Source organism: Somniosus microcephalus, chromosome 1, assembly GCF_052327205.1.
Source record: "Somniosus microcephalus isolate GS21.2 chromosome 1, FLI_Smic_1.0, whole genome shotgun sequence".
In the NCBI taxonomy this organism is placed as follows: Eukaryota; Metazoa; Chordata; class Chondrichthyes; order Squaliformes; family Somniosidae; genus Somniosus; species Somniosus microcephalus.
In genome coordinates this window covers 255,877,960-255,890,919 of record NC_140987.1, presented here as the reverse complement: position 1 = coordinate 255,890,919, position 12,960 = coordinate 255,877,960, and the positions used below count along the sequence as shown (strand labels likewise).

The window sequence follows — 12,960 nt, the reverse complement described above, 5'->3', positions numbered from 1 at the left end:
TCGGATCATGAAAGCATCAGGACATTCAACCGAAATAGCATGTCTGTTACTTAGGGTCACGTACAGTACCTGCTCGGTCCATTAACAATTCCCTTCTGCATTGGAATTCAGCCCATATCCCTGTTAATTCAGGAATCTATCAATTTCTGTCTTGAATGTTTAAACTGCGTCCACGTTTACTGCAATTATTGATAACCTGTTTCATCTCTGAATGTGAAGGGGTTGGGCTAGAAATTCGGCTCCTTTGCGCCTGCCGTTAGCGCCTCCGGGGGGGGGCGCTAATGGGGCGCAAAGGGGTTATCATCCGGTTTGGGGGGGGGGCTCGAAAAAAGCGCCTCCTGAGAAATTCGGTGGAGCGATGTGGAGGCGCTGCCTGATAGCGCCAGGCCCCCACCGGTAGTGCCCCAGGCCGCTGCGCCACCGGCGATGACATCATCGCTGTGTGCCGTGACCCCTTAGCGGCCCGCCATGTCCCCTTACCGCCCCACGGCAGAAATTCGGCTGTGCCTCACAAGGCTGCCGCAGACGATGTCAGCGCCTGCCTCACGGGTTGTGAGCCGGGCCGACCTCCGCTCGCTGGGCGGTATTTAAAGGGGAGGTGCGGCCGTGACCCGCGCCGCCATTTTCTTTTTTTGGCCGACCTCCAGGCCGGTCTTCCATGGCAGGCTGTGGCGTGGTCCTGGCCGCCATCGCGCAGCCCGGCACTGCGTCTCGGCGCCGGGCTGCTGCCATAGCACCACACTGCCCTGGTGGCCTAGTGTGGGCCATCGGAGGCCCTGCAGAGTGCGCAGCGGCCCTCCCCTTTAACTGAAGGGGAGGGGCGTTGAAATTCAGCAGCGCTCGCCGGATCCTCTGTAGGGGGTTTTGGTTTGGGGTTTGTGTCTGGCCAGTCAGGCGTATCTGAGCTGCTCCAGCCCCGTGCGGTTCGAATCGCTTCCCCTCTGGTTCTGACCACCGGACTTATTACGAGTAGCGATATAAACAAAACGATACCAGTGGTTTGGTGCAAAGAAAACCAATGTTTATTAAAAATAGGGAAAAATAAGCACTATACAGAGAAAATCACTATGTATGTAACACAATTACACTTAGCGGGGGAGGAGAAACGGACACATCGAGGGAAAATGACTAAAATGACAATCTTAGCAATCCCCTTAACTCCCACCCTTTACACCTATCTAAGTTGTCTTGCGATGGGCCAGAAAGTTTATGCTCACCAGTCTCGGATATTACAGCGCCTGCTCCGTGCCCTGTTGCCTGCCGATGTCTTTAGGGTTTTCACCGCCCAGAGCAGAGATACCCCAGTGATTTAAAATGTAACTGCGGGTATCCTGCTTCCCTTGGACGGGCTCTTCGTCGTCGATCTTCTTGATGGTAAGGCAGGGCACCGGAGTCCAGGTGAGAGAGAGAGAGATGTGGCTTCCCGAGGGACTACTTATACCCCTTTCTGGGAGCCCTTATCACTCGCCAGATCAGCTTGTTTCTTTGTCTGACCTGGATGTGTTGAAGATGATACAAAGGAAACCGATCTGGGCCCGTCGACCTGGATGGCCGGTTAATCGGTTTTTAAACGTCCCATAAGTGTTTCCCTTTGTCTAACTGGTCTTGTGATGGGGCCATTCCAGTTTGAATGCCCCGTTGATCGTTTTCAAACAGTGTTGAAGTCAGCTAACGAAGGTCTGAATGCAGCTATTACCCGTTGATTATCTGTGCAAACGGCCTTGATGGGTTTTAATCAGAGGCCCGAATGCCACTGTTTGCTTCTCATACATAAATGCAGAAGGCCTGTCTGCCTTCTAATTTCTGGAACATTCCTTCTTTGCCAGTCCAAACCTGAACTTTACAGGCCTTGGCCATGAGGTTGACCGTAGCCATCTTGTTGAGCCCTGGAGCCCTGGATTTTAAACTCAGTCCAGCCAGGGTTTCTCCAATAAGCCAGAAGTAAATCTTCAGGGGAGACATGAAATTTGCGAATCCTTTCACCTCCACGGACGCTGCTGATCGCGACCCGACATCGCCTCGGTTACTGCCCCAACAGGAAGTGGTGCACCCGAGATTGTGCTCCACCTCCTGGGCGCGGCGATAAGCCGAATTTAGTGGCCAGGGCAGTACTTCCGCGCCGGGCGCTAAATGTCCAGCCTTAACTCGATTACCACCCCCAAACGGGGCGTAACTGAATTTCACGCCCCTTGTTCCTTAAGTTGATTTTATCTTATAGGTTTCTTGGATTGTAATCATAATAGTAACTCAATCATAAATAACACAGTAAACCCGGCCTCCCATCTTATGCCCTTCATCATTTGAGCTCATCCAAAACTCTGCTGCCAACATCCTAACTCGCACCAAGTCCCGTTCACCCTTCGCTCCCCCTGTGCTCACTGACCTACATTGCCCCGTGTCCTAACTCGCACCTAGTCCCGTTCACCCTTCGCTCCCCCTGTGCTCACTGACCTACATTGCCCCGTGTCCTAACTCGTACCAAGTCCCGTTCACCCTTCGCTCCCCCTGTGCTCACTGACCTACATTGCCCCGTGTCCTAACTCGTACCAAGTCCCGTTCACCCTTCGCTCCCCCTGTGCTCACTGACCTACATTGCCCCATGTCCTAACTCGCACCTAGTCCCATTCACCCTTCGCTCCCCCTGTGCTCACTGACCTACATTACCCCGTGTCCTAACTCGTACCAAGTCCCGTTCACCCTTCGCTCCCCCTGTGCTCACTGACCTACATTGCCCCGTGTCCTAACTCGTACCAAGTCCCGTTCACCCTTCGCTCCCCCTGTGCTCACTGACCTACATTGCCCCGTGTCCTAACTCGTACCAAGTCCCGTTCACCCTTCGCTCCCCCTGTGCTCACTGACCTACATTGCCCCGTGTCCTAACTCGCACCTAGTCCCGTTCACCCTTCGCTCCCCCTGTGCTCACTGACCTACATTGCCCCGTGTCCTAACTCGTACCAAGTCCCGTTCACCCTTCGCTCCCCCTGTGCTCACTGACCTACATTGCCCCATGTCCTAACTCGCACCTAGTCCCATTCACCCTTCGCTCCCCCTGTGCTCACTGACCTACATTACCCCGTGTCCTAACTCGTACCAAGTCCCGTTCACCCTTCGCTCCCCCTGTGCTCACTGACCTACATTGCCCCGTGTCCTAACTCGTACCAAGTCCCGTTCACCCTTCGCTCCCCCTGTGCTCACTGACCTACATTGCCCCGTGTCCTAACTCGTACCAAGTCCCGTTCACCCTTCGCTCCCCCTGTGCTCACTGACCTACATTGGCTCCCAGTCCAGCAACACCTCAATTTTAAAATTCTCATCCTTGTTTTCAAATCCCTCCATGGCCTCCTCGCCCCACTCCCTATCGCTGTAACCTCCTCCAGCCCTACAACCCCTGAGATCTCTGCGCTCCTCCAATTCTGGCCTCTTGCACATGCTCAACTTTAATCGCTCCACCATTGGCGGCCGTGCCTGCAGCTACCAAGACCCTAAGCTCTGGAATTCACTCCCTAAACCTCTCCACCTCTCTACCTCTCTCTCCTCCTTTAAAACACTCCTTAAAAACTTACCTGTTTGACCAAGTTTTTGCTCATCTGCCCTAATATCTCCTTATGTGGATCAGTATCAAATTTTTGTCTAATAATGCTGCTGTGAAACACCTTGGGACCTTTTACTACATTAATGGCGCTATATAAATGCAAGTTGCTGTTGTTGTAAAGGTCAATAGAAGAGGTTATATACATAGGATTACATAGGATGTGCGGCGCAGAAACAGGTCATTCGGCCCAACCAGTCCATGCTGGCATTTATGCTCCACTCGAGCCTCCTCCCGTCTTTCCTCATCTAAATCTATCAGCATAACACACTAGAACTTGAATGGATCAAAACCAGGTATAAGACAACAGGCATAGTACAAAGAAAGGCCTTTAAGGTTATGCTGGCACAGGGGTGATGGTGCTCTTACCTTGTGCCACGGGGTGCCGGGATGTACCAGGCTTATTCCAACCTAGTTATCTCTACCACAGAGAATGACAAAAGCAGCAATGTCATGGAAATAGCATCACTTGCAAGTTCCCCTCCAAGTCACACACCACCCTGACTTGGACATAGATCGCCATTCCTTCATCATTGCTGGGTCAATATCCTGGCATTGCCTACCTTGTTGGAGCACTTTCAACTCAAGGACTCCAGCGGTTCTAGGTGAAAGCCCACCACTGCCTGTTCAGCACAAGTAGGGTGGGCGATAAATGCAGCCTTGCCAGCGACACCCAACTCCCAAGATCAGTTTTTTTTAATGTACCATTGTGCCTCCATTTATCATTGAGGTGTTTCATCATAAGAAGGGAGAGAAGAATCACTGGACAAGTCACATTGGAAAATCCTCCTAGATATCTAACTTTGGTGGAATACTGGAAGCAAGTCCTTTGTCCACCCTCTCAGCCAAAGCATGGTCTGCAGTCCAGCTGGGGGCCATAAAGGAGAGATGTATGCGCTCATTGAAGGGAAGCATTGGGGTTGTAGAACATGTTTTCATACCTCGTGGGAGTATCAAGCACTTCCATCTCAGATGTAGCACAACTCAGCTGCAGGGTAACACTCCATCCATCTGCACTAACATCGGAAACAGGAGGAGGACATTCAGCCCCTCGAGCCTGTTCCACCATTCAATTAGGTCATGGCTGATCTGTACCTCCACTCCATCTACCCGCCTTGGTTCCATATCCCGTAATACCCTTGCCTAACAAAAATCTATCAATCTCAGTTTTGAAATTTTCAATTGGCCCCCAGCATCAACAGCTTTTTGGAGGAGAGCGTTCTAGAATTCCACCACCCTCTGTGTGAAGAGGTGCTTTAACCCCAAAACTCAAAGCAATCCTACCACATCAGTGTAAATTTTTAGGACCATTTAGGTCCAACAAGACATCACTTTTTTGTTTCATCTCAATCCAATCCCACCCAGCTTCTCATCATACTCCTCAGTCCTCACTGTCTCCCAAACACATCTAACCCGGTGACTTGTTTGACAAGTACCCACTGTGTACAGAATGGCCCAATTAATATTTATTCCACCCATATTGTTTTAATTTTTAACTTGCGTTCCCAGGTGTTTGAAGCCTTCATCATAATGAACAATGCATAAGTCATCAATCAACATTGTTGGTCTCCTTCACAGATCTAACCTAGTCACCTTGGGATCTCCTACTGTGCCTGAATTGTCCAATTCAGGTTATTTTTGCACATTCTCAGTCCATTGGCTGTGTTAAAGTTACAACATTACTGTCTGAAGAGAGGTTCTGACAAGTCTTTCTCTCAATTGTTCCCAAGGTTATTCTGGGCATCTTGCTGCCACCATCAATCCTGAGCCTGGAATTTAAGAACAAGAATGAAATGTCTTATGTGCCACATAGCCAAGAGTCGCCCTTACTAGGGAAAGAAGTGGAGGAGCCTGAGAAACCAGTCAAAGAGAAGGAGGAGGAGGACATGGAGTTCACAGTAAGCAAACACTAGGGGCACTTAAATTGTGTAGTGAACAATGATAACTCTAAAAATGTTCCCTAATTCAGGGTGAACTTATGAAACAGAAATGATAGACATCCCAAAGCACTTCACAGCCAATGAAGTACTGTTGTAATGTAGGAAACGCGGCAGCCAATTTGCTCACAAACAGCAATGTGATGACAACCAGATAATCTGTTTTTAATGATGTTGGTTGAAGGAATAAATATTGGCCAGGACACCGGGGAGATCTCCCTGCTCGTCTTTGAAATAGTGTCATGGAATCTTTTAGGTCCACCTGAGAGGGCAGACAGGGCCTCGATTTAACACCTTATCCGAAGGACGGCAACTCCGACAGCGCAGTGCTCACCTCAGTACTGCACTGGGAGTGTCAGCCTAGATTACATGCTCAAATCACTGGAGTGGGGCTTAAACCCACAACCTTCTGACTAAGAGATGAGAGCACTACCCACTGAGCCACGGCTGACACAGTTGAGCGGGTGAGGCTTTTTTCTGCACTAATAAGATAGGGAAACACCCGTGGGTTAAGACTGGGCTGACCTGATAACTGAGAAATGAGAAAGCAGCACAAGTGGGATAGAAATCGCATTCTATGAGTCTTTACAATGTATTCTACTTATGCCATGTGTTAAAATTGAATCTGGTAAAGGATCAGGAAAAGGAAGTGAGATAAAGTGATACTAAAATAGGCTACGGGAAAAAATGGGTTTATGTTTATGTTTCGGCGCCCCCGCCCCCTCCCCCACCTGATGGAGCCGAGCATTTATTCAGTCAGTAACTGAACCAAATATTCCAGGAAGGGCTCAGGTCCAATCCATTTGGCTCCCGGTCTGGCAACGCTCGATTTTAAAATTCTCATCCTTGTTTTCACATCCCTCCATGGCCTCGTCCCTCCCCATCTCTGTAACCTCCTCCAGTCCTACAACCCTCCGAGATGTCTGCACTCCTTCAATTCTGGCCTCTTGCACATCTCTACCATTGGCAGCCGTGCCTTCAGCTGCCTAGGTCCTAAACTCTGGAATTCCCTCCATAAACCTCTCCATTTCTCTATCTCTCTCTCTCCTCCTTTAAGATGTTCCTTAAAACCTACCTCCTTGAGCTATCTGAATATCTCCTTATGTGACTCGGTGTCAAATTTTGTCTGATCGCTCCTTTGAAGCCCTATGGGACGTTTTACTACATTAAAGGTGCTAGAGAAATGCAAGTTGTTGTTGTTGGGCTGGGTTGAGAGGGATAACTGGCCAGAGCTCACATTCCTGATCCTGTATGTGGAGTTTGAGACAGGAACCCAATAACCAACTAGTACCTACAATCGAGGCTCACACATGAAGATTGGTTAACAACTGGAGCGTCCTATTTTCATTTCCATTGAACTCCTCCTGACATGACCATGCTAACATATTGGCCTTGAATTTCCGCCCTAATCTCCCACCATCAATTCAGCAGAACCCCCCTCCCCCTCCCATGTATGCAGTTTCTCTGGGCGGGGGGCTTCTATTGAAGTTACGGCAGGAGATGGGGGGACAACCCCCTTGCAGAAATACAGGGGCCATTGCAACCCTTACCGTTGGTCGAGTCTCACAGCTGTGAACATCTGTTACTTTCAGGCAATGCTGGATGGGGTGAATGGAGAATCGGTTCGAAAGAAAAATGAAGAGGAAGTACCGAGTGTACATAGAATGATCCCCTTTGGGAGAAAAATCTATGAATTCTACAATGCTCCTATTGTCAAGTTCTGGTTTCACACAGTAAGTAATAGAATGAAGATTTGCTTGTAGACAGTATAATAAGATGCATACATAACAGTGAGATTCTCGCATTCCCAGTTATTGGCAATTCCCTGACAACAACCAGGGCTGAAAGACTGGCGTCAATGCCCTCGGTACATTGACTTTTTTAAGTGTTCATAAGGCCAAAATAACATCAGATGGCAAATTCAAATCAAATCCAAACTGGTAGTGGTTTATGCATAAGGTGTGACTGACTGTTCACTGATAGCTCTATGTTCAAGTATCAGGGCTGTCAATCACACTTAACCATGCTCAAATTCAACTACCTCAGTTGGGTGTGTTGGGTCAGTTACTAACTAGCTCACCAGATTTTTTAAAAATTCATTCTCTGGGTGTGGGCGTCGCTGACAAGGACGGCATTTATTGCCCATCCCTAATTGCCCTTGAGAAGGTGGTGGCGGTGAGCCGCCTTCTTGAACCGCTGCAGTCCATGTGGAGAAGGTACTCCCACAGTGCTGTTAGGGAGGGAGTTCCAGGATTTTGACCCAGTGATGATGAAGGAACGGCGATATATTTCCAAGTCAGGATGGTGTGTGTGACTTGGAGGGGAACGTGGAGCTGACGGTGCTCCCATGCGCCTGCTGCCGTTGTCCTTTCTAAGTGGTAGAGTTCACGGGTTTGTAACCCTTTTTAGTAGCCTGATCAAAAAATGACATGACTTTATAGATTGGGCAGTACCACCTGTAGGATTCGCAAAATTCCCACATTCTCCCAAGGTTATTAATAAAAGGGACCCTGCATGGACATTTTAAAAAGGGTACCTAAAAGATGGCGTCCGCACCTCGTGACCAAAAGCCTGCAAGATTTTAAAAGCTTGGATTCTGTGGCAGCACAAGCAGCTTTTGGGGAAATCGAAACCTAAAATGCAGTTTCTGTGAAATGGGACTTTGTGTTTTGTAAAACAGACAGCAAACATTGAATATGCATTAAGCCAGATCATAGACAGATCAAAACCAGTTAGGCCTATACTTGAGGCCATCATGTTGTCTGCATAAATAATCAGAAACAGCTTATGGAAGCCATCAAGGCTGCATTAATAACAATACAGTCCAGACACCAGGCCATTAGGTGCGATAAACGGCCATCTAAATCCAGTTAACTTAGATTGCTATAATCATTTAAAACAGCCCGCCAAAATTAAAACAATGAACTAACCTGATTTGGCGTGCAGATAAGGGGCTATCGAGAGGAGTATAACTGCAGGTCCCGGGTAGCAATCTCTCTCTTGCTCTCTTGCTCTTGCCCTTGCTCCTACTCTCGTGGCTCTGGCCTCTTGGGCTGCCTGTACTCGTGCCCTGGCCTCGTGGCGGGTTCTCTCCTCGCTCCCCATAGCAGAGTTTCAACAACTAAGGACATCCATACCAATTGCAGGGGAGGGGAACGAGACCCGAGTCCCTAGTCATCCAGGACACCCAGGCTGCAAAGAGGGGCGAGACGAAACTGAGTGGGCAGCCCAGGGCTTGTATGGTAACCGAACAAGACAAGACGAATCGAGATGAAGAGTAAGGTAGACCCGCCAAAGAGCAGAGAAGGGCAGCAGAAGACGTATTAATTAAAAACCCGAGCGCCGAGTTATAAGCTGACGCTCGGGGAAGAAAGTATCTGAGGACAGTGAGACGAATTTGGTTGGGCGGACCCCGCAATTAAGCTGGCAAGCCCCTTGTTGAACACTGTAACGCAGGTGTCCACGCCACGATAAATATACTGGCGTTTGATGCTTGGGTAGTAAAATCTAAGCAGTAAAAACTGCTAATCATCTCATTGACGTAACGTCACCGCCGACGACCGCCCAAGGGAGAAGAAGAGGAGAACCCATCGCGACGAGTCGACGACGGCAGCGGAGGAGAAGAAGGTGTGTCGCAGCAGCAGCTCCAGCACCGTGCCCCTGAAGACCACGTGGCGACGGGGTACCTAAGAGGACAGGAAACCAAATCTCAAAATCTGCATTCGTCAAACAGTTGGCTTTGTTTTGGATTGGTGAGCATGAATTCTGGCCCCTCATAGCTTAATCTAGTTAGGTATAGTGGGTGGGATAAGGATAAGGGGATTGTTAAAGTAATTGTTTTTCCCTCGATGTGCCGTGTGTTCCCCATTCCCTGTATAAGTATATAGTTATTTTGTAATTTGCCTGTATTTTTATACTAGTGACTTCTCATAAGACTGTTTTATTTTCTGTTTAATAAAATCTTGGTTTTCTTACATCCAAACCACTTGTCTACTCGAGTTTTCTGTATCGCCGCCTGTACCTAAGTCCGGTGTCTAGAACCCAGGGGCGTGGGAGCGATTCGAACCGCTCACCAACAGTCAGGGGCATAACTGACTGGGCGCACGCGCCACACCCGCCAACCCCTACACCACCCTCTACTGCTAGAATCAGCTCGGGCCCATATGCAGAATTCTTCATTTTTTCAGTTCATCCCAGCTATCAATAACTACATAACTACAACACAACCTGCATTTAAGTAGTCCCTTTAATGTCCCAAGACACTTTGCAGAGGAGAAGCAGATGCCACGACGCAGTGGAAGAGTTAGGAAAGGTGACCAAAAGCACATTTTAAAAGATCATTTTTGAAGAAGCTTTTATAGGCATGAAGAGGAGTAGCAAAGGTGGAAGGGTTTGGCGAGAGAATCCCAGAGAGTTGAACCAATCTGACGAAAGGTAGTGCCACTAATGGCGGAGCAGAGGAAAATAGGAATTGCAGGAGTAAGAGTCAGGAGACTGCAGAGCATGAGCTGCGACATATGCTGGGGAAAGCTGGAGAAATAGGTTACAGATCAGCCATGATCTCATTGAATGGTACAACTTGCTCAAGAGGCTGAATGGCTTCCTCCTGTTCCTGTGTTTCTTTTTTTCCTTCCTTCTTTTTTTACTCTCTTTTGCTATCTTATCTTTTCTTGCCCCTCCCTCTCGTTCTTTCTTTTTTTTTTGCACCTTTGAGAGGAGGGTGGAGGGGTGCAGATGTGACCCCAGCCCACCAAAGGAATGCTTCTCATGGGCCCACCGACCCTTGACCCTGCAATCTCTGGCAAGTTTCAGCCGAGTGCACCCTGATACTTATATCGGGATGTGCCCCCCTTCCTCCTAATTACCAATACCTTAATGTCAGTTAGATTGCCTAGATGTCAGCCAACCTTTTGCCAATGTTGTTGATATAATATAGTGTGCTTCCTGTCAAACAGCTGGCGTACTTTGGCTACCTGATGCTTTTTAACTACATTGTTTTGGTGAAGATGGAGCGGTGGCCATCTGTGCAGGAGTGGATAGTCATCTCTTATATCTTCACGCTTGGTATAGAGAAGATGCGAGAGGTAAGTTATTCCTAAAAGCAGAAAATAAAGTATGTTCTGGTTGTTGCTGAGCTTGTCATGAGCCTGTATCTACTGTCAACAACACTTTGCATTTATATTGCGCCTTTAACATAGTAAAACGTCTCAAGGTGCTTCACAGGACTGTTACCAGACAAAAAATTTGACACAAAGCCACATAAGGAGATATTAGGACAGGTGACCAAAAGCTTGATTAAAGTGGTAGGGTTTAAGGAGCGTCTTAAAAGGGGGAGAGAGAGAGGTGGAGAGGTTTAGGGAGGGAATTCCAGAGCTTAGGGCCCAGGCAGTTTAAGGCACGGCCGCCAATGGTGGGGCGAAGAAAATCGGGGATGCTCAAGAGGCCAAAATTGGAGGAGTGCAGAGATATCGGAGGGTGGTAGGGCTGGAGGAGGTCACAGAGATAGGGAGGTGTGAGGCCATGGAGTGATTGGAACACAAGGATGAGAACCTACTGTCTCCAGTGCATCATTCACAAAATTCTTTTTTATGCCTAATTACGGCTCATTTCGATGGGAGCAGGGAGTGGAAATCTCAGGAGTGCCACTGAAATGTGTGAATGAGCTAAGCTTTGCCATATCAGGCAAGGTCAGTTCATCTGAACGCAGACATGGACAGTTTCCTAAGGAGCGGTGTTCCTGGTGAGTTGACATTATCGATCCCTGGAGCCTTGTCCCACAGAGAATCTAAGGAATCAGGAAGCTGAGTTTCTAAGTGGGGGCAAAGGGAAGACCAACTTCTGGCTGACTTGAATGCATAAACAAAGAGGGCCAGCGGGGCTGGTAGTATTATGTCACTGTCACCACTTTTGCTAGCCAGTTAGAGCCACCATCGCTGAGCCCTTAGCGGTAGCTCCCTGTTACCAAGACTTGGCAATTAGAAAACCAGTGGTAGTTCATTGTGCAGTTACAGGCAAGTGGAAAATGAATTTAACAACAACAACAGCAATTTACATTTATATAGCGCCTTTAACCTAGTAAAATGTCCCAAGGCACCTCACAGGAGCGTTATCAAAAACAAAATTTGGCACTGAGCCACATAAAGAGATGTTAGGGCAGATGACCAAAAGCTTGGTCAAAGAGGTAGGTTCTAAGGAGCGCCTTAAAGGAGGAGAGAGAGGTGGAGAGGTTTGGGGAGTGAATTCAAGAACTTGGGGCCCAGGCAGCTGAAGGCACGGCTGCTAATGGTGGAGCGATGGAAATCGGGGATGTTCTAGAAGCTAGAATTGGCAGTAATAATAACATAAGTAGTAGCACCTCTCCAATTATTGCCAACCTGAAAATTTCATCAAAAGCACAGTAATTGGGAGATTGTATCAGAAACGCTCATTAAACCACTATGGATTTGTCTGTAGTCTGTGGTAGTGTCTCCTAATTGTTATCAAACAAGCCTGATGTACAGGAGCTTCCAGAACAGACAAGTATATAATATCAATATTTCCAGGCACTTTCTTTTTTAATTTGAGCCTATTTTTGAATGATTATTCTTCCATTCCCCTTTGTGTTATCCCCTGGCCATGGCTGGAATCAACCCTCTGACACTTTTATTCTTGAACTGGCTGTATGTTGACGTGCCTTGATTCACTCTCTCCTGCCTCTCCACTTCCACTCCCCCCATCACCGATGGTCAGCCCATGAATGGCTAAGGCCTGGGAGCAAACCTGCATGCTCTTACTCCGTAGAACTCCGATACAGCTTAGTGCTGCCCAACCAGAACACCATTATTTACTCCTTTGGTTATTTCCATTGAATTGATACAGTAATTTGACTTGAACAGATCCTGATGTCAGAGCCTGGAAAACTGTTGCAGAAGGTGAAGGTCTGGCTGCAGGAATACTGGAATATCACCGATCTCATGGCTATCCTGCTTTTTTCTGTTGGGTTGGTACTACGGCTGCAGGAGCAGCCATTCATGAGCTATGGCCGAGTCATCTACTGCGTTGACATTATTTACTGGTACATTCGCCTATTAGACATCTTCGGGGTCAACAAGTATCTGGGGCCTTATGTCATGATGATTGGAAAAATGGTAAGATGAATAAGCTACTTAATCAGTCGTCTCTGTATTTAAATTCAGCTCGAGACACAAATGATGATACCAGAACTGAGAGGTTATAACTATCAGGAAAGACTGAACAGGCTGGGGCTCTTTTCTCTAGAAAAGAGAAGGCTGAGGGGTGACCTGATAGAGGTCTTTAAGATTATGAAGGGGGTTTGATAGAATAGACGTAGAGAGGATGTTTCCACTTGTGGGGGGAGACCAAAACTAGAGGTTAGGAATATAAGGTAGTCACTAATAAATCCAATAAAGAATTCAGGAGAAACTTCTTTACCCA

At 47.9% G+C, this 12,960-nt stretch overlaps 1 protein-coding gene across 1 annotated transcript in view; it reads left to right on the top strand.

Annotated features, from left to right (window-relative positions):
- Window positions 1-12,960, top strand: part of trpm3 (transient receptor potential cation channel, subfamily M, member 3) — a 174,336-nt gene that overhangs the window by 130,306 nt on the left and 31,070 nt on the right. The window contains exons 18-21 of the mRNA XM_085992384.1: window positions 5,320-5,487; window positions 7,119-7,259; window positions 10,482-10,610; window positions 12,402-12,653. Coding sequence (XP_085848510.1) covers window positions 5,320-5,487; window positions 7,119-7,259; window positions 10,482-10,610; window positions 12,402-12,653 — 690 coding nt within the window. The remainder of the gene's footprint in view (window positions 1-5,319; window positions 5,488-7,118; window positions 7,260-10,481; window positions 10,611-12,401; window positions 12,654-12,960) is intronic.